We start from the raw sequence: 25828 nt of genomic DNA on the forward strand, positions 1-25828 counted from the left end.
CACTTAAGCTAGCTAATGCATTTGTTTCTGATGCCATTGTACATTTGACTAAACTAACGGCTAAGAACTCCGGATTCGCCATCCAGGCGCGGAGAGCACTATGGCTTAAATCATGGTCAGCTGACGTGACTTCTAAATCTAAATTACTTAATATTCCTTTCAAGGGGCAGACCTTATTCGGGCCCGGCTTGAAAGAAATTATTGCTGACATTACTGGAGGTAAGGGTCATACCCTTCCTCAAGACAGGGCCAAATCAAAGGTCAAACAGTCTAATTTTCGTGCCTTTCGAAATTTCAAGGCAGGAGCAGCATCAACTTCCTACGCTCCAAAACAGGAAGGAACTGTTGCTCGTTACAGACAGGCCTGGGAAACTAACCAGTCCTGGAACAAGGGCAAGCAGGCCAGAAAACCTACTACTGCCCCCAAGACAGCATGAAGGAACGGCCCCCTATCCGGAAACTGATCTAGTGGGGGGCAGACTTTCTCTCTTCGCCCAGGCGTGGGCAAGAGATGTCCAGGATCCCTGGGCGTTGGAGATCATATCTCAGGGATATCTTCTGGACTTCAAAGCTTCTCCTCCTCGAGGGAGATTCCATCTATCAAGGTTATCAGAAAACCAGATAAAGAAAGAGGTATTCCTACGCTGTGTACAAGACCACCTAGTAATGGGGGTAATCCACCCGGTTCTGCGGACGGAACGAGGACAGGGATTTTACTCAAATCTGTTTGTGGTTCCCAAGAAAGAGGGAACCTTCAGACCAATCTTGGACCTAAATATCTTAAACAAATTCCTCAGAGTTCCATCATTCAAAATGGAAACTATTCGAACCATCCTTCCCATGATCCAAGAGGGTCAATACATGACCACAGTGGACTTAAAGGATGCCTACCTTCACATACCGATTCACAAAGATCATTATCGGTATCTGAGATTTGCCTTTCTAGACAGGCATTACCAGTTTGTAGCTCTTCCCTTCGGGTTGGCTACAGCCCCGAGAATCTTTACAAAGGTTCTGGGCTCACTTCTGGCGGTTCTAAGACCGCGAGGCATAGCGGTGGCTCCGTATCTAGAAGACATCCTGATACAGGCGTCAAGCTTTCAAATGGCCAAGTCTCATACAGAGATAGTTCTGGCATTTCTGAGGTCGCATGGGTGGAAAGTGAACGTGGAAAAGAGTTCTCTATCACTCACAAGAGTCTCCTTCCTAGGGACTCTTATAGATTCTGTAGAGATGAAAATTTACCTGACGGAGTCCAGGTTATCAAAACTTCTAAATGCTTGCGGTGTGCTTCATTCCATTCCACGCCCCTCAGTGGCTCAGTGCATGGAAGTAATCGGCTTAATGGTAGCGGCAATGGACCGCTGCAATTATGCATGCTAAGTCAGTGGAATGGGGATTACTCAGATTTGTCCCCTCTACTAAATCTGGATCAGGAGACCAGAGATTCTCTTCTCTGGTGGCTTTCTCGGGTCCATCTGTCCAAGGGCATGACCTTTCACAGGCCAGATTGGACGATTGTAACAACAGATGCCAGCCTTCTAGGTTGGGGCGCAGTCTGGAACTCCCTGAAGGCTTAGGGATCGTGGACCCAGGAGGAGAAACTCCTCCCAATAAATATTCTGGAGTTAAGAGCAATATTCAATGCTCTTCTAGCTTGGCCTCAGTTAGCAACACTGAGGTTCATCAGATTTCAGTCGGACAACATCACGACTGTGGCTTACATCAACCATCAAGGGGGAACCAGGAGTTCCCTAGCGATGTTAGAAGTCTCAAAGATAATTCGCTTGGCAGAGTCTCACTCTTGCCACCTGTCAGCGATCCACATCCCAGGCGTGGAGAACTGGGAGGCGGACTTTCTAAGTCGCCAGACTTTTCATCCGGGGGAGTGGGAACTTCATCCGGAGGTGTTCGCTCAACTGATTCATCGTTGGGGCAAACCAGAACTGGATCTCATGGCGTCTCGCCAGAACGCCAAGCTTCCTCATTACGGATCCAGGTCCAGGGACCCGGGAGCGGCGCTGATAGATGCTCTAGCAGCCCCTTGGGTTTTCAACATGGCTTATGTGTTTCCACAGTTTCCGCTGCTGCCTCGACTGATTGCCAAGATCAAACAGGAGAGAGCATCGGTGATTCTGATAGCGCCTGCGTGGCCACGCAGGACCTGGTATGCAGACCTAGTGGACATGTCGTCCTGTCCACCATGGTCTCTGCCCCTGAGGCAGGACCTTCTAAAACAAGGTCCTTTCAACCATCCAAATCTAATTTCTCTGAGGCTGACTGCATGGAGATTGAATGCTTGATCCTATCAAAGCGTGGCTTCTCAGAGTCAGTTATTGATACCTTAATACAGGCACGGAAGCCTGTTACCAGAAAAATCTTCCATAAGATATGGCGTAAATACTTATATTGGTGCGAATCCAAGAGTTACTCATGGAGTAAGGTTAGGATTCCTAGGATATTGTCCTTTCTACAAGAGGGTTTGGAAAAGGGCTTATCTGCTAGTTCGTTAAAGGGACAGATTTCTGCTCTGTCTATTCTTTTGCACAAGCGTCTGGCAGAAGTTCCAGACGTCCAGGCATTTTGTCAGGCTTTGGCTAGGATTAAGCCTGTGTTTAAAACTGTTGCTCCTCCGTGGAGCTTAAACTTGATTCTTAAGGTTCTTCAAGGAGTTCCGTTTGAACCCCTTCATTCCATTGATATTAAACTTTTATCTTGGAAAGTTCTGTTTTTGATGGCTATTTCTTGGGCTCGAAGAGTCTCTGAGTTATCCGCCTTACATTGTGATTCTCCTTATCTGATTTTCCATTCAGACAAGGTAGTGCTGCGTACTAAACCTGGGTTTTCTACCTAAGGTAGTTTCTAACAGGAATATCAATCAAGAGATTGTTGTTCCATCATTGTGCCCTAATCCTTCTTCAAAGAAGGAACGTCTTTTGCATAATCTGAACGTAGTCCGTGCCCTGAAGTTATATTTACAGGCAACTAAAGATTTTCGTCAAACTTCTTCCCTGTTTGTCGTTTACTCTGGTCAGAGGAGAGGTCAAAAAGCTTCGGCAACCTCTCTCTCCTTTTGGCTTCGTAGCATAATACGTTTAGCCTATGAGACTGCTGGACAGCAGCCCCCTGAAAGGATTACAGCTCATTCTACTAGAGCTGTGGCTTCCACCTGGGCCTTTAAAAATGAGGCCTCTGTTGAACAGATTTGCAAGGCTGCGACTTGGTCTTCGCTTCACACCTTTTCAAAATTTTACAAATTTGACACTTTTGCTTCTTCGGAGGCTGTTTTTGGGAGAAAGGTTCTACAGGCAGTGGTTCCTTCCGTTTAAGTTCCTGCCTTGTCCCTCCCATCATCCGTGTACTTTAGCTTTGGTATTGGTATCCCACAAGTAATGGATGATCCGTGGACTGGATACACTTAACAAGAGAAAACATAATTTATGCTTACCTGATGAATTTATTTCTCTTGTAGTGTATCCAGTCCACGACCCGCCCTGTCTTTTTAAGGCAGATCTAAATTTTAATTAAAAACTCCAGTCACCACTGCACCCTATGGTTTCTCCTTTCTTGTTTTGTTACGGTCGAATGACTGGATATGACATGTAGGGGAGGAGCTATATAGCAGCTCTGCTGTGGGTGATCCTCTTGCAACTTCCTGTTGGGAAGGGAATATATCCCACAAGTAATGGATGATCCGTGGACTGGATACACTACAAGAGAAATAAATTTATCAGGTAAGCATAAATTATGTTTTTCTAACTTTGCCCCCCAAAATCTGTTACACATCTACAACCGCCAAAAAACACCCATGCTTAATAGTTTCTAAATTTTGTCCTGAGTTTAGAAATACCCAATGTTTACATGTTCTTTGCTTTTTTTGCAAGTATAGGCAATTAATACAAGTAGCACTTCGCTATTTCCAAACCACTTTTTTTCAAAGCGCTAGTTACATTGGAACACTGATATCTTTCAGGGATCCCTGAATGTTCCTTGAGATATATAGATATATATAAAAAAAATTTAGAAGACATCCCAAAGTTATTTTGCTATATTTCATGACACCATCTCACTGCCAAATGCGATCAAATAAAAAAGTTTCACTAATTTTTTCACAAACTTTAGGTTTCTCACTGAAATTTACCAACAACTTGTGCAATTATGGCATAAATGGTTGTAAATGCTTCTCTGGGATCCTCTTTGTTCAGAAATAGCAGACATATATGGCTTTGGCGTTGCTTTTTGGTAATTCATGCCACCATTTCCTGCCAAATGCGATCAAATTGTGAAAAATTTTAATTTTTTTAATTTTTTTATTTTAGGTTTCTCGCTGAAATTTACAAACCGCTTGTGCAATTATGGCACAAATGGTTGTAAATGCTTCTCTGGGATCCCCTTTGTTCAGAAATAGCAGACATTTATGGCTTTGGCGTTGCTTTTTGGTAATTTGGCCGCTGAATGCCGCTGTGCATCACACGTGTATTATGTCTAGCAGTGAAGGGGTTAATTAGGGAGCTTGCAGGGTTAATTTTAGCTTTAGTGTAGAGCTCATCTTCCCTCCCCCACCCCACAATTGTCACCGCCATCATAAGTACTGGCAGAAAGTCTGCCAGTACTAAAATAAAAGGTGTGTGTGTGTGTGTTTTTTTTTTTTTTTTGTGGTTTTTTTTTTTAATTCTACTGTGTAGGATATGCCTCTACCTTATTGGGAACCATCTTAAAAATATTATTACGACATGTAAATATTGAAAGGAATGCAGTGAGTCCTGTTTGCTTGCAGGGAAAAGTGTAAACAGATATCCTCCAACCCTGAAAAAATTGGTTCTTTAATTTCTTTTTATATTGTGGTAGAACATTTTTGCTTCTTTTCATGCTGTAAGCCTGGTGTATTCACGAGTATCTCACTGTTTAATTGGCATGTAAATTGTCCATATTATCTTTATTATTTTTTTTTAAATCTTTCTTTTACAGGGGACTCTGGAATGCTTGGAAGAAGAGATTCTGTCTTTCTTCTCTGTCAGTCCTGAGTCTGTGTATACCTCCATGATGGAAAACAGGTATTGGCATATATTGCATACATGTATTTTTCTTACAATGAATCTACAAATGTACTTGCTCTCTTCTATTACTACTTTAAGTAAATCTTAAATGTTTTTCCAGAAAGGTGGGTTTTTTTTTTCTTTTCTTTCTTTAAATATAGTATTACTGTCTGTAAACCATAATCTTGATTTTTAGAACCCTTTGTGTTTGTTAAAAAAAAATTTTTTAGATCACATGGTTTATAAATTGTTATGTTTGCAAGATAGGGTATACCGTTAGATCAGGTACCTTTTTTTTTTTTTTTTTTTTTAAAGACCCAACACATGGCACCATACATATTTAGTATCAAACACTTGCAAGATGGGTTGATTTCTTTCATAAAGTGGTGAGGATCCACAAGCTGTTAATCCTGGTAATTCAATTCCTGGCCACTAGGAGGAGGCACAGATACTAAAAAAAAAAAACTTCACAACCTTTTGATCCCACTCACCTCTCTGATATCCCAGTCTTTTTCTTTGCCTTGCCAGTAGCAAGTGAAGATTAAAGTGTGAGGCTCTTATAATGTGAAGCATAGAAGAGTGGGGCATAGGAGAGTACTTGGCTGTGCAATGTAAATCTCCTGTGCGAGTTGTGGTCACAAAGCTGCCACAAGTAGGTTTCGCTGGGACTGGCCCTTCAGCCTCCTCCTGTGGTGCTTCTCCACTGTGCTTGCCTATATACAGTAGAGTGGGTGTCTCTTTGGTGTGCTGGTTCTTTTATTTGCTGCGGCTCCTTTTAAGATGGTTTATGCCAGGGTTTTTACTTGCATACTTATGCTTACTATACTTTAATGTTTTATAGTGGCTATGCTTACTGTGCTTCCCTATACACGCCCTCCATCTGTGCTCGTAGAGTTATTTGCTGGCGCAAGTGCAAGTTTGCACAGTGCGGGCCCTTAGCTCCCTGGTATCGGAAGCATTAACATATTTCTCGCTGTGCTTGCTATTTTGCATGTTTTCTCCTCACTTTGTGGGCCATCACTCAAACGCGCTTGCTCATTTCTCTGGTGAGAGTATGAAAAGGATTTGCACAGTAAAATGTATTCAGTGATACCCACTATTATATTTCCATCTTAATATGAGAAGAGACAACGGCTTCATTCCTTACTTGTGGAAATACAGAACCTGGCCATCAGGATGAGGCAGAGACACCCCAGCCAAAGGCTTAAATACCTCCCCCACTCCCCTCATCCCCCAGTCATTCTTTACCTTTCGTCACTGGAGGAAGGCAGAGAAGTGTCGGAAGATTCGGAGTAGTCTCTTATGGAGGGTAGTACTCTTCAGTATGGGACAGGAGTTTTAAGTAGTCTTGTCAGCCTCCCAGTGAGAGCATTGACGAATGTTAGGGTCTGGAGATGCAGGGAGTCTTTCTGCGAAACCATTCAGGCTCGTATTAATACCTCCTAAGCAATTAGTGTCGACTAGTTTCACTGCCTGCTTCTATCAAGTCCATGTCAGGTGCAATGCTACAAGACTGTCAAACTTGAGAGGCTGTGTGTCTGTTCCACAACAAAGATTCCGGTAAGATCGTTTCATTTTATCTCATATAACGTAACCAGACAGGGTCACAGTGTGATTCCTTTATCTATCTGTATGGAATCAAGGGTTAATATCTCCGGAAGGAGGTTATGAACAGAGGGGATTTATACAGGACTTGCTTTATTATGTTTTTATGCTGCGATGTGTGAGATGAGGCTCAGGCAGATGTGGAACATTTAGGTTTTACTTTCGTTTTTGAGATATCTGCGCGGCTTGTTATTTTTGTTGTGTCTCTTCTGGAGCAGGGGCGGTCCTGCGTGGGGTCTCATTGACTTCCTTTTTTCCTGACCGTGTGGTTTACAGAAGAAGGGGTTTCTCTGTGGGGCCTGGGTCATAGGAGGTGGTGAGTGCCCCGGCCATTGTGGGTATAAAGGTGCCATTTATCTTGTTCTATTGTCCATTTTTAAAGCGCAGGCTATGGAGGACTCTGATGTGTTTAGAGGGTACTCCCTCTTTTCCTAAATCTAATACCTGTTTTTATTGTGAGTAGGCTACGGTATACCTATCTGCTCAATTATGTTCCACATGCCTTGATAAGGTAATCTTATCTAAAAAGACAAAGATGTTTAGTACTACTGAGCCGTCCACCTTTGAGGGGTCTCCGTCCCGTGAGGTGCATTCCCTGCAATCATCTCCTACACATGCAGCCTCCCATTGCACTGTGAATCCTCTTTTTCGGGAGGGGCCATCTTACCGACAGACTTTTCTGAACATTTACAAACGGCAGTGTCTGCGGCCTTCAGTTCTTTACCTCGCCCTGCTAAGCGCAAGCCAAAGGTCAAATATTGCTATCCTTCCCAGGGGTCATCTACAAATTTGTTGGATTTATTTGATACTAGATTATCCCCTGATGAAGACGCCTCTGATAGTTCAGAGGAGGCTCTTTCGGGGTCTGAATCTACTGCCTGTAAACCTCCCGCTGCGGAGGAACCAGACTTTAGATTTAGGATTGAGCACTTGCGCTTTCTGTTAATGGAAGTATTGGATACGTTGGAGGTTCCGGAACCTAAATTACCCGAGGAATCTTCTATTCCTAAGCTTGACAAGGTTGAATGAGGACAGGGTGGTGCCACAGACGTTGCCGGTTCCCGTAAAGATGGCAAATATTAAGAATGAATGGGAGAGACTTGGATTTTCTTTTTCCCCTTCTTTTAAGAAATTGTTCCCCGTTCCAGAATCTCAATTAGAGTTGTGGGGGTCTGTCCCTAAGGTGGATGGAGCTATCTCCACGCTTCTTAAGCACACCACTATCCCGCTTGAGGATAGTTTGTTGTTTAAGGAGCCCATGGATAAGAAGCTAGAAACTCTTTTAAGAAATGTTCCAGCACACGGGGTACTTGTTACAGCCTGCAACGGTGGTTGCTGCGGTAGCTGGAGCCGCTACATATTGGTGCAACTCTCTATCGGAGATAATCGAGGTGGAAACTCCCCTGGACGAGATCCAGGAGAGAATTAAGGCCTTGAGGGTAGCTAATTCTTTAATCTGTGATGCAAACATGCAAATTATTCGCCTGGATGCCAAAACATCAGGTTTCTCTGTTCTAGCCCGTAGGGCTCTCTGGCTAAAGTCTTGGTCTGCAGAACATGACTTAAAAATCTAGATTGGTTTCCCTTCCATTTAAGGGGAAGATTCTTTTCGGTCCAGGCCTGGACTCTATCATATCCACAGTCACTGGGGGCAAGGGTGCCTTTTTACCACAGGATAAGAAGAATAAACCTAAAGGACAAGGTCCTAATTTTTGTCCCTTTCGTTCGGATAAATCCCAACGCCAGCAGCTCTCAGCAAAGCCTGATCAGTCCAAGGGAACTTGGAAACCATCTCAATCTTGGAATACATCCAAGCAGAACAAGAAGCCTGCCGAAACAAAGTTGACATGAAGTGGTGGCCCCCGATCCGGCGTTGGATTGTGTTGGGGGCAAACTATCTCTCTTTGTGGAGGCTTGGTTGGGGGACGTGCAAAACCCTTGGGTTCTAGATTTCGGCTCCATCTGTGTTATTACACAAGTGGCTCGCTGAGCTTCCTGATATACAGTCTTTTGTTCAGGCTCTGTCTAGAATCAGGCCTGTGTATAGACAATTCCGCTCCTCCTTGGAGTTTAAATCTGGTTTTTAAGGGTTTGCAGATGGCTCCATTTGAGCCCATGCATTCACTTGACATCAAGTTACTGTCTTGGAAAGTTATTTTTCTACTGGCTATTGCCTCGGCACGCAGAGTCTCTGAGATAGCGGCCTTGCAATGTGAGCCTCCTTACCTAGTTTTTCATGCTGACAAGGCTGTCCTTCGCACTGGGTTGGGTTTTCTTCCTAAGGTTGTGTCTGATCGCAACATCAATCAGGAGATTGTGATCCCTTCCTTGTGTCCTAATCCTTCTTCAAAGGAACGATTACTTCATAATCTGGATTTGGTTCAGGCTTTGAAATTCTATCTTCAGGCCACGAAGCGCAGAGGGCAGAAGGCTTCTTCCACTTCCCTATCTTTTTGTTTAAGGAGCATTACTCGCTTTGCATATGAAACAGCGGGACATAAGCCTCCTCAGAGGATTACGGCTCATTCAACTAGAGCTGTGGCTTCATCTTGGGCCTTCAAGAATGAGACACCTATGGAGCAGATTTCTTGGGCGGCTACCTGGTCCTCACACTTTTTCAAAGTTTTACAAATTTGATGTTTGCTTCGGCAGCTTTTTGGGGAGAGAGGTTTTGCAGGCTGTGGTGCCCTCAGAATAGGGTCCGCCTTTTTTTTTTTTTTTTTTTTTTTTTTTTTTTTTAACCCTCCCGTTTTTCATTTAGTCTCCTCTAGAGCTTGGGTATATGTTTCCCACAAGTAAGGAATGCAGCCGTGGACTCTCCTCATATTAAGAAGGAAAACATTATGCTTACCTGATAATTTTCTTTCCATCTGTATGAGGAGAGTCCATGGCCCCCGCCCGTTTTTTCCATTGAGCCGACCAAAATATTTTGTTCTGGCACCATTTATACCCTGATATTTCTCCTACTGTTCCTTGTTCCCTCGGTGGAATGAGGGGAGTGGGTATTTAAGCCTTTGGCTGGGGTGTCTTTGCTTCCTCCTGGTGGCCAGGTTCTGTATTTCCACAAGGAATGAAGCCGTGGACTCTCCTTATACAGATTAAAATGAAATTATCAGGTAATCATAATTTGTTTTTTGTTTTGTTTTTTTTAGTTTTCAGAAGCTTTATTGAGATTTAAACAAAGCGATACAAGCAAAGTTGCTGAAAAGCAAGGGTTTTGTAGTACAGTAATGTTACATATACAGTAATTTCTTTCATGTAATTGGCAAGAGTCCATAAGCTGGTGATGTATGGGATATACATTCCTACCAGGAGGGGCAAAGTTTCCCAAACCTCAAAATGCCTATAAATACACCCCTCGCCACACCCACAATTCAGTTTTACAAACTTTGCCTCCCATGGAGGTGGTGAAGTAAGTTGGCCACACAGGTTTTGGTATGCAGATCTCGTTCGGATGGCCAGTTGCCAACCTTGGACACTTCCGTTAAGGCCAGACCTTCTATCTCAAGGCCCATTTTTCCATCAGGACCTCAAATCATTAAATTTGAATGTATGGAGATTGAATGCTTAATACTTAGTCATAGAGGTTTCTCTGATTCAGTGATTAATACTATGTTACAGGCTCGTAAATCTGTGTCTAGAAAGATCTATTACCGAGTTTGGAAGACTTACATTTCTTGGTGTTCTTCTCATAAATTCTCTTGGCATTCTTTTAAAATTCCTAGAATTTTACAGTTTCTTCAGGATGGTTTAGGAAAAGGTTTGTCTGCAAGTTCCTTGAAAGGACAAATCTCTGCTCTTTCTGTACTTTTTCACAGAAAGATTGCTAATCATCCTGATATTCAGTGTTTTGTACAGGCTTTGGTTCGTGTTAAGCCTATCATTAAGTCAATTTCTCCTCCTGATAGTCTTAATTTGGTTCTAAGGGTCTTACAGGCTCCTCCATTTGAACCTATGCATTCTCTTGATATTAAATTACTTTCTTGGAAAGTTTTATTCCTTTTGGCCATCTCTTCTGCTAGAAGAGTTTCTGAGTTATCTGCTCTTTCTTGTGAATCTCCTTTTCTGATTTTTCATCAGGATAAGGCGGTGTTGTGGACTTCATTTAATTTTTTACCTAAAGTTGTGAATTCTAACAACATTAGTAGAGAAATTGTTGTTGTCCATTCTTTGTGTCCTAATCCTAAGAATTCTCTGGAGAGATCTTTAAATTCTTTGGATGTAGTTAGAGCTTTGAAATATTATGTTGAAGCTACTAAAGATTTCAGGAAAACTTCTAGTCTATTTGTTATCTTTTCTGGTTCTAGGAAAGGTCTGAAGGCTTCTGCCATTTCTTTGGCGTCTTGGTTAAAGTCTTTGATTCATCATGCTTATGTGGAGTCGGGTAAATCCCCGCCTCAAAGGATTACGGCTCATTCTACTAGGTCAGTTTCTTCTTCCTGGGCTTTTAAGAATGAAGCTTCCGTTGATCAGATTTTCAAAGCCGCAACTTGGTCTTCTTTGCATACTTTTACTAAATTCTACCATTTTGTTGTTTTTTCTTCTTCTGAAGCAGTTTTTGGTAGAAAAGTACTTCAGGCAGCTGTTTCAGTTTGATTCTTCTGCTTATAATTTCAGTTTATTTCATTATAAGATTAAAACTTTTTGATTTGGGTTATGGATTATTTTTTTCAGCGGAATTGGCTGTCTTTATTTAATCCCTCCCTCTCTAGTCACTCTTGCGTGGAAGTTCCACATCTTGGGTATCTGCTATCCCATACGTCACTAGCTCATGGACTCTTGCCAATTACATGAAAGAAAACATAATTTATGTAAGAACTTACCTGATAAATTAATTTCTTTCATATTGGCAAGAGTCCATGAGGCCCACCCTTTTTGTGGTGGTTATGATTTTTTTGTATAAAGCACAATTATTCCAATTCCTTGTTTGATGCTTTCGCTCCTTTCTTATCACCCCACTTCTTGGCTATTCGTTAAACTGAATTGTGGGTGTGGTGAGGGGTGTATTTATAGGCATTTTGAGGTTTGGGAAACTTTGCCCCTCCTGGTAGGATTGTATATCCCATACGTCACTAGCTCATGGACTCTTGCCAATATGAAAGAAATTAATTTATCAGGTAAGTTTTTACATAAATTATGTTTTTGCGGAAAAAGAAAAAAGGTATGAGAGGGCGTAAATCACCCTTTATGCAGTCATTGTTTAACAACCAAACTCCATATAAACAGACTTAAACAATGCAAGAACGTGTAGTTGACGTACTCGTATATAAGGGAAAGGAGGGGGGGCATGGGGGGGGAATTGAAGCTCTTGTTCTAGTATGGCTAAGGGTTTACAGTATGGTGAATAAGTACACTACAGGTTTCCAATTAGGGTTGTAGGTAGCAGACCACGTTTCCCAGATTAGTACAATAAGTCTAGTTTGTTTAGTATGAAGAAGATATTACTCTCCATAGAATTTTTTTTTTTTTCTCAAGGCTCTTGCTCTAGCTAGCTTTACAGCAGAAAATAGGTAAATGCAAAGGTAGCTTTGGTGTTTCGGGAGAAGGTGTACCAACACTGTTTCGGGAGCTTTTGGTACCCGAATACCAAATCTGGCCAGAGCTATGAAGGCCATATTCCATGTTTATTTAAGTTTTGGGCAGCTCCACCAAACATGCAGAGAGTCACCAGGCTGTCCGCACATATTTTATGTTTTTAGATCCTTTAGAAGTTGGATCCACTGATCACTTATTTTGTTAAACTAAGTGTATATTGCAAGCTTTTTTTTTTATTGCTACCCTTTCAGCTTTGCAATTTTTGTATTGATCTTTTATGCATTATAACTAAACTATTGATATTTTTCCTCTAAAGGATTCTGTGCTCTATTTTTGTTTCAATTGTACAAGGGAGTTCTACTCTATGATTCAAGACATTCTGCACTCTTCAACTTCTAGTAGTTATAACAGCTATGCCTCCCCTAAATCAGCTTATAGTTTTAAAGGGATAGTAAACCAAAAAATATTTTCAACGAATTCAAAACTTCTTTTTATAATAAAGCCATTTGTAATTGGGACCTTTGTACAGTTTTCTTTCTATTTCTTGAAATTTTAATTGAAAAATTTAATTTTGCGCCAAACCCATTTTCTACTTACTATTATGCAGCCTGATACGATGTTCTACCTAGGTAGAAACATCATGGCAGCCCGCATGCGCAATTAAACTATTTACATTGATAACACATGCGCAGACTCGCACCGCTTTCAGCAGTCTACTGAGAGGAGACAGGAACACAAGTTTCTAGTATGCTAGAGCGGCATCTCTAGCCACCTGACAGATTTGTTTCACAGTATCTCAGAAACCGGCCGGCATCAACAGTGTGTATGTTAAGATTCTTCCCTGTTTGTGATGAAGTGCATCTATGCTTCTGACATTTACAGCGTGAGTATAAGCGCTCTGTTTATTTACACTGTCAGACTCATCTCCCTCTTGCTGTGTTTGCTTTCATGTGGAATTGGAGCCCTCTCTAATCAATCAAACACAGCAAGGGAAAGGGGGAGATAAGGCGGACAGAGCTTTCACACTACTGCTGTATTCAAAGTCTGAAGCAAAGATGCACTAAATCACGGGCAGGGAAGAATTTTAGTATAAACGCTGCTTTCGTTATTGCAGGGCTGAACTGGGACAAAGTCATGCACAGCTAGTCTCGGCTAAGGTTATTTTACTATTCCCTGTCTCCTCTGATTTGCCTGTGTGAAGCTCAAGCTGCCCCTCCAATACTGATGAATAGGCTGTGAACAGCTGTACATTAACATCGAGACTGCACATGCGATGTTGACTGAAGGCAATATTGAAATTAAGGGATCCAGCTGCTTTACCATTAGATGAGGGGCGGATGCTGGATTTACATGAGCCATGCCTCATTTTATGGGCAGTTATTACTGCTCATTTCATGATAGTTTATTGCTAAAAATAAGGTATGTAAAAGCTTAATTTTCTTTCATGTAATTAGCAAGAGTCCATGAGCTAGTGACGTATGGGATATACATTCCTACCAGGAGGGGCAAAGTTTCCCAAACCTCAAAATGCCTATAAATACACCCCTCACCACACCCACAATTCAGTTTTACAAACTTTGCCTCCGATGGAGGTGGTGAAGTAAGTTTGTGCTAGATTCTACGTTGATATGCGCTCCGCAGCAAGTTGGAGCCCGGTTTTCCTCTCAGCGTGCAGTGAATGTCAGAGGGATGTGAGGAGAGTATTGCCTATTTGAATGCAGTGATCTCCTTCTACGGGGTCTATTTCATAGGTTCTCTGTTATCGGTCGTAGAGATTTATCTCTTACCTCCCTTTTCAGATCGACGATATACTCTTATATATACCATTACCTCTGCTGATTCTCGTTTCAGTACTGGTTTGGCTTTCTACAAACATGTAGATGAGTGTCCTGGGGTAAGTAAATCTTATTTTCTGTGACACTCTAAGCTATGGTTGGGCACTTTGTTTATAAAGTTCTAAATATATGTATTCAAACATTTATTTGCCTTGACTCAGAATGTTCAACTTTCCTTATTTTCAGACAGTCAGTTTCATATTTGGGATAATGCATTTGATTTATTCATTTTTTCTTACCTTCAAAAATTTGACTTTTTTCCCTGTGGGCTGTTAGGCTCGCGGGGGCTGAAAATGCTTCATTTTATTGCGTCATTCTTGGTGCGGACTTTTTTGGCGCAAAAATTATTTTCCATTTCCGGCGTCATACGTGTCGCCGGAAGTTGCGTCATTTTTTGACGTTATTTTGTGCCAAAAATGTCGGCGTTCCGGATGTGGCGTCATTTTTGGCGCCAAAAAGCATTTAGGCGCCAAATAATGTGGGCGTCTTATTTGGCGCTAAAAAATATGGGCGTCGCTTTTGTCTCCACATTATTTAAGTCTCATTTTTCATTGCTTCTGGTTGCTAGAAGCTTGTTTTCTTTCATGTAATTAGCAAGAGTCCATGAGCTAGTGACGTATGGGATATACATTCCTACCAGGAGGGGCAAAGTTTCCCAAACCTCAAAATGCCTATAAATACACCCCTCACCACACCCACAATTCAGTTTTACAAACTTTGCCTCCGATGGAGGTGGTGAAGTAAGTTTGTGCTAGATTCTACGTTGATATGCGCTCCCCAGCAAGTTGGAGCCCGGTTTTCCTCTCAGCGTGCAGTGAATGTCAGAGGGATGTGAGGAGAGTATTGCCTATTTGAATGCAGTGATCTCCTTCTAAGGGGTCTATTTCATAGGTTCTCTGTTATCGGTCGTAGAGATTCATCTCTTACCTCCCTTTTCAGATCGACGATATACTCTTATATATACCATTACCTCTGCTGATTCTCGTTTCAGTACTGGTTTGGCTATCTACTATATGTAGATGAGTGTCCTGGGGTAAGTAAATCTTATTTTCTGTGACACTCCTAGCTATGGTTGGGCACTTTGTTTATAAAGTTCTAAATATATGTATTCAAACATTTATTTGCCTTGACTCAGAATGTTCAACTTTCCTTATTTTCAGACAGTCAGTTTCATATTTGGGATAATGCATTTTAACATTTTTCTTACCTTAAAATTTGACTTTTTTCCCTGTGGGCTGTTAGGCTCGCGGGGGCTGAAAATGCTTCATTTTATTGCGTCATTCTTGGCGCGGACTTTTTTGGCGCAAAAATTCTATTTCCGTTTCCGGCGTCATACGTGTCGCCGGAAGTTGCGTCATTTTTTGACGTTATTTTGCGCCAAAAATGTCGGCGTTCCGGATGTGGCGTAATTTTTGGCGCCAAAAAAGCATTTAGGCGCCAAATAATGTGGGCGTCTTATTTGGCGCGAAAAAATATGGGCGTCACTTTTGTCTCCACATTATTTAAGTCTCATTTTTTATTGCTTCTGGTTGCTAGAAGCTTGTTCTTTGGCATTTTTTCCCATTCCTGAAACTGTCATTTAAGGAATTTGATCAATTTTGCTTTATATATATGTTGTTTTTTTCTCTTACATATTGCAAGATGTCTCACGTTGCATCTGAGTCAGAAGATACTACAGGAAAATCGCTGTCAAGTGCTGAATCTACCAAAGCTAAGTGTATCTGCTGTAAACTTTTGGTAGCTATTCCTCCAGCTGTTGTTTGTATTGATTGTCATGACAAACTTGTTAAAGCAGATAATATTTCCTTTAGTAAAGTACCATTGCCTGTTGCAGTTCCTTCAACATCTAAGGTGCAGAATGTTCCTGATAATATAAGAGATTTTGTTTCAGAATCCATAAAGAAGGCTATGTCTGTTATTTCTCCTTCTAGTAAACGTAAAAAATCTTTTAAAACTTCTCTCCCTACAGATGAATTTTTGACTGAACATCATCATTCTGATGATTCCTCTGGTTCAGAGGATTCTGTCTCAGAGGTTGATGCTGATAAATCTTCATATTTATTTAAAATGGAATTTATTCGTTCTTTACTTAAAGAAGTCCTAATTGCTTTAGAAATAGAGGATTCTGGTCCTCTTGATACTAAATCTAAACGTTTAAATAAGGTTTTTAAATCTCCTGTAGTTATTCCAGAAGTTTTTCCTGTTCCTGATGCTATTTCTGCAGTAATTTCCAAAGAATGGGATAATTTGGGTAATTCATTTACTCCTTCTAAACGTTTTAAGCAATTATATCCTGTGCCGTCTGACAGATTAGAATTTTGGGACAAGATCCCTAAAGTTGATGGGGCTATTTCTACCCTTGCTAAACGTACTACTATTCCTACGTCAGATGGTACTTCGTTTAAGGATCCTCTAGATAGGAAAATTGAGTCCTTTCTAAGAAAAGCTTATCTGTGTTCAGGTAATCTTCTTAGACCTGCTATATCTTTGGCTGATGTTGCTGCGGCTTCAACTTTTTGGTTGGAAACTTTAGCGCAACAAGTAACACATCGTGATTCTCATGATATTATTATTCTTCTTCAACATGCTAATAATTTTATCTGTGATGCCATTTTTGATATTATCAGAGTTGATGTCAGGTTTATGTCTCTAGCTATTTTAGCTAGAAGAGCTTTATGGCTTAAAACTTGGTATGCTGATATGGCTTCTAAATCAACTTTACTTTCCATTTATTTCCAGGGTAACAAATTATTTGGTTCTCAGTTGGATTCCATTATTTCAACTGTTACTGGTGGGAAAGGAACTTTTTTACCACAGGATAAAAAATCTAAAGGTAAAAACAGGGCTAATAATCGTTTTCGTTCCTTTCGTTTCAACAAAGAACAAAAGCCTGATCCTTCATCCTCAGGAGCAGTTTCAGTTTGGAGACCATCTCCAGTTTGGAATAAATCCAAACCAGCTAGAAAGGCAAAGCCTGCTTCTAAGTCCACATGAAGGTGCGGCCCTCATTCCAGCTCAGCTGGTAGGGGGCAGGTTACGTTTTTTCAAGGAAATTTGGATCAATTCTGTTCACAATCTTTGGATTCAGAGCATTGTTTCAGAAGGGTACAGAATTGGTTTCAAGTTGAGACCTCCTGCAAAGAGATTTTTTCTTTCCCGTGCCCCAGTAAATCCAGTAAAAGCTCAAGCATTTCTGAAATGTGTTTCAGATCTAGAGTTGACTGGAGTAATTATGCCAGTTCCAGTTCCGGAACAGGGGATGGGGTTTTATTCAAATCTCTTCATTGTACCAAAGAAGGAGAATTCTTTCAGACCAGTTCTGGATCTAAAAATATTGAATCGTTATGTAAGGATACCAACATTCAAGATGGTAACTGTAAGGACTATCTTACCTTTTGTTCAGCAAGGGAATTATATGTCCACAATAGATTTACAGGATGCATATCTGCATATTCCGATTCATCCAGATCATTATCAGTTCCTGAGATTCTCGTTTCTGGACAAGCATTACCAGTTTGTGGCTCTGCCGTTTGGCCTAGCTACAGCTCCAAGAATTTTTACAAAAGTTCTCGGTGCCCTGCTGTCTGTAATCAGAGAACAGGGTATTGTGGTATTTCCTTATTTGGACGATATCTTGGTACTTGCTCAGTCTTTTCATTTAGCAGAATCTCATACGAATCGACTTGTGTTGTTTCTTCAAGATCATGGTTGGAGGATCAATTTACCAAAAAGTTCTTTGATTCCTCAGACAAGGGTAACCTTTCTGGGTTTCCAGATGGATTCAGTGTCCATGACTCTGTCTTTAACAGACAAGAGACGTCTAAAGTTGATTACAGCTTGTCGAAACCTTCAGTCACAATCATTCCCTTCGGTAGCCTTATGCATGGAAATTCTAGGTCTTATGACTGCTGCATCGGACGCGATCCCCTTTGCCCGTTTTCACATGCGACCTCTTCAGCTCTGTATGCTGAAGCAATGGTGCAAGGATTACACGAAGATATCTCAATTAATATCTTTAAAACCGATTGTTCGACACTCTCTAACATGGTGGACAGATCACCATCGTTTAATTCAGGGGGCTTCTTTTGTGCTTCTGACCTGGACTGTAATTTCAACAGATGCAAGTCTCACAGGTTGGGGAGCTGTGTGGGGATCTCTGACGGCACAAGGAGTTTGGGAATCTCAGGAGGTGAGATTACCGATCAATATTTTGGAACTCCGTGCAATTTTCAGAGCTCTTCAGTTTTGGCCTCTTCTGAAGAGAGAATCGTTCATTTGTTTTCAGACAGACAATGTCACAACTGTGGCATACATCAATCATCAAGGAGGGACTCACAGTCCTCTGGCTATGAAAGAAGTATCTCGAATTTTGGTTTGGGGCGGAATCCAGCTCCTGTCTAATCTCTGTGGTTCATATCCCAGGTGTAGACAATTGGGAAGCGGATTATCTCAGTCGCCAAACGTTGCATCCGGGCGAATGGTCTCTTCACCCAGAGGTATTTCTTCAGATTGTTCAAATGTGGGAACTTCCAGAAATAGATCTGATGGCGTCCCATCTAAACAAGAAACTTCCCAGGTATCTGTCCAGATCCCGGGATCCTCAGGCGGAGGCAGTGGATGCATTATCACTTCCTTGGAAGTATCATCCTGCCTATATCTTTCCGCCTCTAGTTCTTCTTCCAAGAGTAATCTCCAAGATTCTGAAGGAATGCTCGTTTGTTCTGCTGGTAGCTCCGGCATGGCCTCACAGGTTTTGGTATGCGGATCTTGTCCGGATGGCCTCTTGCCAACCGTGGACTCTTCCGTTAAGACCAGACCTTCTGTCACAAGGTCCTTTTTTCCATCAGGATCTGAAATCCTTAAATTTAAAGGTATGGAGATTGAACGCTTGATTCTTGGTCAAAGAGGTTTCTCTGACTCTGTGATTAATACTATGTTACAGGCTCGTAAATCTGTATCTCGAGAGATATATTATAGAGTCTGGAAGACTTATATTTCTTGGTGTCTTTCTCATCATTTTTCCTGGCATTCTTTTAGAATACCGAGAATTTTACAGTTCCTTCAGGATGGTTTAGATAAGGGTTTGTCCGCAAGTTCTTTGAAAGGACAAATCTCTGCTCTTTCTGTTCTTTTTCACAGAAAGATTGCTATTCTTCCTGATATTCATTGTTTTGTACAAGCTTTGGTTCGTATAAAACCTGTCATTAAGTCAATTTCTCCTCCTTGGAGTTTGAATTTGGTTCTGGGAGCTCTTCAAGCTCCTCCGTTTGAACCTATGCATTCATTGGACATTAAATTACTTTCTTGGAAAGTTTTGTTCCTTTTGGCCATCTCTTCTGCCAGAAGAGTTTCTGAATTATCTGCTCTTTCTTGTGAGTCTCCTTTTCTGATTTTTCATCAGGATAAGGCGGTGTTGCGAACTTCTTTTGAATTTTTACCTAAAGTTGTGAATTCCAACAACATTAGTAGAGAAATTGTGGTTCCTTCATTATGTCCTAATCCTAAGAATTCTAAGGAGAAATCGTTGCATTCTTTGGATGTTGTTAGAGCTTTGAAATATTATGTTGAAGCTACGAAATCTTTTCGTAAGACTTCTAGTCTATTTGTTATCTTTTCCGGTTCTAGAAAAGGCCAGGAAGCTTCTGCCATTTCTTTGGCATCTTGGTTGAAATCCTTAATTCATCTTGCCTATGTTGAGTCGGGTAAAACTCCGCCTCAGAGGATTACAGCTCATTCTACTAGGTCAGTTTCTACTTCCTGGGCGTTTAGGAATGAAGCTTCGGTTGACCAGATCTGCAAAGCAGCGACTTGGTCCTCTTTGCATACTTTTACTAAATTCTACCATTTTGATGTATTTTCTTCTTCTGAAGCAGTTTTTGGTAGAAAAGTACTTCAGGCAGCGGTTTCAGTTTGAATCTTCTGCTTATGTTTTTCGTTAAACTTTATTTTGGGTGTGGATTATTTTCAGCAGGAATTGGCTGTCTTTATTTTATCCCTCCCTCTCTAGTGACTCTTGTGTGGAAAGATCCACTTCTTGGGTAGTCATTATCCCATACGTCACTAGCTCATGGACTCTTGCTAATTACATGAAAGAAAACATAATTTATGTAAGAACTTACCTGATAAATTCATTTCTTTCATATTAGCAAGAGTCCATGAGGCCCGCCCTTTTTTTGTGGTGGTTATGATTTTGTATAAAGCACAATTATTCCAATTCCTTATTTTATATGCTTTCGCACTTTTTTATCACCCCACTTCTTGGCTATTCGTTAAACTGAATTGTGGGTGTGGTGAGGGGTGTATTTATAGGCATTTTGAGGTTTGGGAAACTTTGCCCCTCCTGGTAGGAATGTATATCCCATACGTCACTAGCTCATGGACTCTTGCTAATATGAAAGAAATGAATTTATCAGGTAAGTTCTTAAATAAATTATGTTTTTTGGCATTTTTTCCCATTCCTGAAACTGTCATTTAAGGAATTTGATCACTTTTGCTTTATATGTTGTTGTTTTTTCTCTTACATATTGCGAGATGTCTCACGTTGCATCTGAGTCAGAAGATACTACAGGAAAATCGCTGTCTAGTGCTGGATCTACCAACGCTAAGTGTATCTGCTGTAAACTTTTGGTAGCTATTCCTCCAGCTGTTGTTTGTATTGATTGTCATGACAAACTTGTTAAAGCAGATAATATTTCCTTTAGTAAAGTACCATTGCCTGTTGCAGTTCCTTCAACATCTAAGGTGCAGAATGTTCCTGATAACATAAGAGATTTTGTTTCTGAATCCATAAAGAAGGCTATGTCTGTTATTTCTCCTTCTAGTAAACGTAAAAAATCTTTTAAAACTTCTCTCCCTACAGATGAATTTTTAAATGAACATCATCATTCTGATTCTGATAACTCTTCTGGTTCAGAGGATTCTGTCTCAGAGGTTGATGCTGATAAATCTTCATATTTATTTAAAATGGAATTTATTCGTTCTTTACTTAAAGAAGTACTAATTGCTTTAGAAATAGAGGATTCTGGTCCTCTTGATACTAATTCTAAACGTTTGGATAAGGTATTTAAATCTCCTGTGGTTATTCCAGAAGTTTTTCCTGTTCCTAATGCTATTTCTGCAGTAATTTCCAAAGAATGGGATAAATTGGGTAATTCATTTACTCCCTCTAAACGTTTTAAGCAATTATATCCTGTGCCGTCTGACAGATTAGAATTTTGGGACAAAATCCCTAAAGTTGATGGGGCTATTTCTACCCTTGCTAAACGTACTACTATTCCTACGTCAGATGGTACTTCGTTTAAGGATCCTTTAGATAGGAAAATTGAGTCCTTTCTAAGAAAAGCTTATCTGTGTTCAGGTAATCTTCTTAGACCTGCTATATCATTGGCTGATGTTGCTGCAGCTTCAACTTTTTGGTTGGAAACCTTAGCGCAACAAGTAACACATCATGATTCTCATGATATTATTATTCTTCTTCAGCATGCTAATAATTTTATCTGTGATGCCATCTTTGATATTATCAGAGTTGATGTCAGGTTTATGTCTCTAGCTATTTTAGCTAGAAGAGCTTTATGGCTTAAGACTTGGAATGCTGATATGGCTTCTAAATCAACTCTACTTTCCAGGGTAACAAATTATTTGGTTCTCAGTTGGATTCTATTATTTCAACTGTTACTGGTGGGAAAGGAACTTTTTTACCACAGGATAAAAAATCTAAGGGTAAAAACAGAGCTAATAATCGTTTTCCTTCCTTTCGTTTCAACAAAGAACAAAAACCTGATCCTTCATGCTCAGGAGCAGTTTCAGTTTGGAAACCATCTCCAATCTGGAATAAATCCAAGCCAGCCAGAAAGGCAAAGCCTGCTTCTAAGTCCACATGAAGGTGCGGCCCTCATTCCAGCTCAGCTGGTAGGGGGCAGGTTACGTTTTTCAAAGAAATTTGGATCAATTCTGTTCACAATCTTTGGATTCAGAACATTGTTTCAGAAGGGTACAGAATTGGTTTCAAGATGAGACCTCCTGCAAAGAGATTTTTTCTTTCCCGTGTCCCAGTAAATCCAGTAAAAGCTCAAGCATTTCTGAATTGTGTTTCAGATCTAGAGTTGACTGGAGTAATTATGCCAGTTCCAGTTCAGGAACAGGGGATGGGGTTTTATTCAAATCTCTTCATTGTACCAAAGAAGGAGAATTCCTTCAGACCAGTTCTGGATCTAAAAATATTGAATCGTTATGTAAGGATACCAACGTTCAAGATGGTAACTGTAAGGACTATCTTGCCTTTTGTTCAGCAAGGGAATTATATGTCCACAATAGATTTTCAGGATGCATATCTGCATATTCCGATTCATCCGGATCATTATCGGTTCCTGAGATTCTCTTTTCTGGACAAGCATTACCAGTTTGTGGCTCTGCCGTTTGGCCTTGCTACAGCTCCAAGAATTTTTACAAAGGTTCTCGGTGCCCTTCTGTCTGTAATCAGAGAACAGGGTATTGTGGTATTTCCTTATTTGGACGATATCTTGGTACTTGCTCAGTCTTTACATTTAGCAGAATTTCATACGAATCGACTTGTGTTGTTTCTTCAAGATCATGGTTGGAGGATCAATTTACCAAAAAGTTCATTGATTCCTCAGACAAGGGTAACCTTTCTGGGTTTCCAAATAGATTCAGTGTCCATGACTCTGTCTTTAACAGACAAGAGGCGTCTAAAACTGATGGCAGCTTGTCGAAACCTTCAGTCACAATCATTCCCTTCGGTAGCCTTATGCATAGAAATTCTAGGTCTTATGACTGCTGTATCGGACGCGATCCCCTTTGCTCGTTTTCACATGCGACCTCTTCAGCTTTGTATGCTGAATCAATGGTGCAAGGATTACACAAAGATATCTCAATTAATATCTTTAAAACCGATTGTTCGACACTCTCTAACGTGGTGGACAGATCACCATCGTTTAATTCAGGGGGCTTCTTTTGTGCTTCCGACCTGGACTGTAATTTCAACAGATGCAAGTCTCACAGGTTGGGGAGCTGTGTGGGGATCTCTGACGGCACAAGGAGTTTGGGAATCTCAGGAGGTGAGATTACTGATCAATATTTTGGAACTCCGTGCAATTTTCAGAGCTCTTCAGTTTTGGCCTCTTCTGAAGAGAGAATCGTTCATTTGTTTTCAGACAGACAATGTCACAACTGTGGCATACATCAATCATCAAGGAGGAACTCAGTCCTCTGGCTATGAAAGAAGTATCTCGAATTTTGGTTTGGGCGGAATCCAGCTCCTGTCTAATCTCTGCGGTTCATATCCCAGGTGTAGACAATTGGGAAGCGGATTATCTCAGTCGCCAAACGTTGCATCCGGGCGAATGGTCTCTTCACCCAGAGGTATTTCTTCAGATCGTTCAAATGTGGGAACTTCCAGAAATGGATTTGATGGCGTCCCATCTAAACAAGAAACTTCCCAGGTATCTGTCCAGATCCCGGGATCCTCAGGCGGAGGCAGTGGATGCATTATCACTTCCTTGGAAGTATCATCCTGCCTATATCTTTCCGCCCCTAGTTCTTCTTCCAAGAGTAATCTCCAAGATTCTGAAGGAATGCTAGTTTGTTCTGCTGGTAGCTCCGGCATGGCCTCACAGGTTTTGGTATGCGGATCTTGTCCGGATGGCCTCTTGCCAACCGTGGACTCTTCCGTTAAGACCAGACCTTCTGTCACAAGGTCCTTTTTTCCATCAGGATCTGAAATCCTTAAACTTAAAGGTATGGAGATTGAACGCTTGATTCTTCGTCAAAGAGGTTTCTCTGACGCTGTGATTAATACTATGTTACAGGCTCGTAAATCTGTATCTAGAGAGATATATTATAGAGTCTGGAAGACTTATATTTCTTGGTGTATTTCTCATCATTTTTCTTGGCATTCTTTCAGAATTCCGAGAATTTTACAGTTTCTTCAGGATGGTTTAGATAAAGGTTTGTCCGCAAGTTCCTTGAAAGGACAAATCTCTGCTCTTTCTGTTCTTTTTCACAGAAAGATTGCTATTCTTCCTGATATTCATTGTTCTGTACAAGCTTTGGTTCGTATAAAACCTGTCATTAAGTCAATTTCTCCTCCTTGGAGTTTGAATTTGGTTCTGGGGGCTCTTCAAGCTCCTCCGTTTGAACCTATGCATTCATTGGACATTAAATTACTTTCTTGGAAAGTTTTGTTCCTTTTGGCCATCTCTTCTGCCAGAAGAGTTTCTGAATTATCTGCTCTTTCTTGTGAGTCTCCTTTTCTGATTTTTCATCAGGATAAGGCGGTGTTGCGAACTTCTTTTGAATTTTTACCTAAAGTTGTGAATTCCAACAACATTAGTAGAGAAATTGTGGTTCCTTCATTATGTCCTAATCCTAAGAATTCTAAGGAGAAATCGTTGCATTCTTTGGATGTTGTTAGAGCTTTGAAATATTATGTTGAAGCTACTAAATCTTTCAGAAAGACTTCTAGTCTATTTGTTATCTTTTCCGGTTCTAGAAAAGGCCAGAAAGCTTCTGCCATTTCTTTGGCATCTTGGTTGAAATCTTTAATTCATCTTGCCTATGTTGAGTCGGGTAAAACACCGCCTCAGAGAATTACAGCTCATTCTACTAGGTCAGTTTCTACTTCCTGGGCGTTTAGGAATGAAGCTTCGGTTGATCAGATTTGCAAAGCAGCAACTTGGTCCTCTTTGCATACTTTTACTAAATTCTACCATTTTGATGTATTTTCTTCTTCTGAAGCAGTTTTTGGTAGAAAAGTACTTCAGGCAGCGGTTTCAGTTTGAATCTTCTGCTTATGTTTTTCGTTAAACTTTATTTTGGGTGTGGATTATTTTCAGCAGGAATTGGCTGTCTTTATTTTATCCCTCCCTCTCTAGTGACTCTTGTGTGGAAAGATCCAGATCTTGGGTAATCATTATCCCATACGTCACTAGCTCATGGACTCTTGCTAATTACATGAAAGAAAACAATTTATGTAAGAACTTACCTGATAAATTCATTTCTTTCATATTAGCAAGAGTCCATGAGGCCCGCCCTTTTTTTGTGGTGGTTATGATTTTGTATAAAGCACAATTATTCCAATTCCTTATTTTATATGCTTTCGCACTTTATCACCCCACTTCTTGGCTATTCATTAAACTGAATTGTGGGTGTGGTGAGGGGTGTATTTATAGGCATTTTGAGGTTTGGGAAACTTTGCCCCTCCTGGTAGGAATGTATATCCCATACGTCACTAGCTCATGGACTCTTGCTAATATGAAAGAAATGAATTTATCAGGTAAGTTCTTACATAAATTATGTTTTTTTTAAAAAAACTGTTTAATTTAATTGCATTTATATTAGTCATTATAATAATATAGTTTAATTAGCGTCAAATGGGAATAATTTCTAACCCTTTAAGTCTGAAAATCTTTCTACAGTACATATTTTTGGTTATACTGATTCAGTCCAGCTAAGGAATTCAAACTCTTCTCTTTATTAAATTTGTGCACTGGAGGTAAGATCATTTCTTTTGGTCAGGAATCTGATCTTGATACTGTGAGGTCTCTCAAATAATTTTAAAAACTCAAATGTTAGCTTGATTGCTGATGGAATTACTGCATTACAATAAAAGTTCTAAAAAAAATTCCAAAGATTTTATGCAATTTCTCTTCATGATGTCAAGTTTTTGATAGTCAGGCCCTAAACTAGATAGATATAATATATAATATAGTTTTTTATTTCTCTCTTTTGCTAAACCCCTAGAGTGATTTCCTATCCCTGAGGTGATTTTTTAGATCCCCCCCCTCCTCCCTAGAAATAGGC

The 25828-nt window shown here is 40.6% G+C and overlaps 1 protein-coding gene across 2 annotated transcripts in view; it reads left to right on the forward strand.

The window, feature by feature from the left end:
* Positions 1-25828, forward strand: part of R3HDM4 (R3H domain containing 4) — a 100272-nt gene that overhangs the window by 58577 nt on the left and 15867 nt on the right. For both annotated transcript variants that reach the window (XM_053702825.1, XM_053702826.1), the window contains exon 6: positions 4969-5054. In XM_053702825.1, coding sequence (XP_053558800.1) covers positions 4969-5054 — 86 coding nt within the window. The remainder of the gene's footprint in view (positions 1-4968; positions 5055-25828) is intronic.

Source organism: Bombina bombina, chromosome 2, assembly GCF_027579735.1.
Source record: "Bombina bombina isolate aBomBom1 chromosome 2, aBomBom1.pri, whole genome shotgun sequence".
Taxonomy (NCBI): domain Eukaryota; kingdom Metazoa; phylum Chordata; class Amphibia; order Anura; family Bombinatoridae; genus Bombina; species Bombina bombina.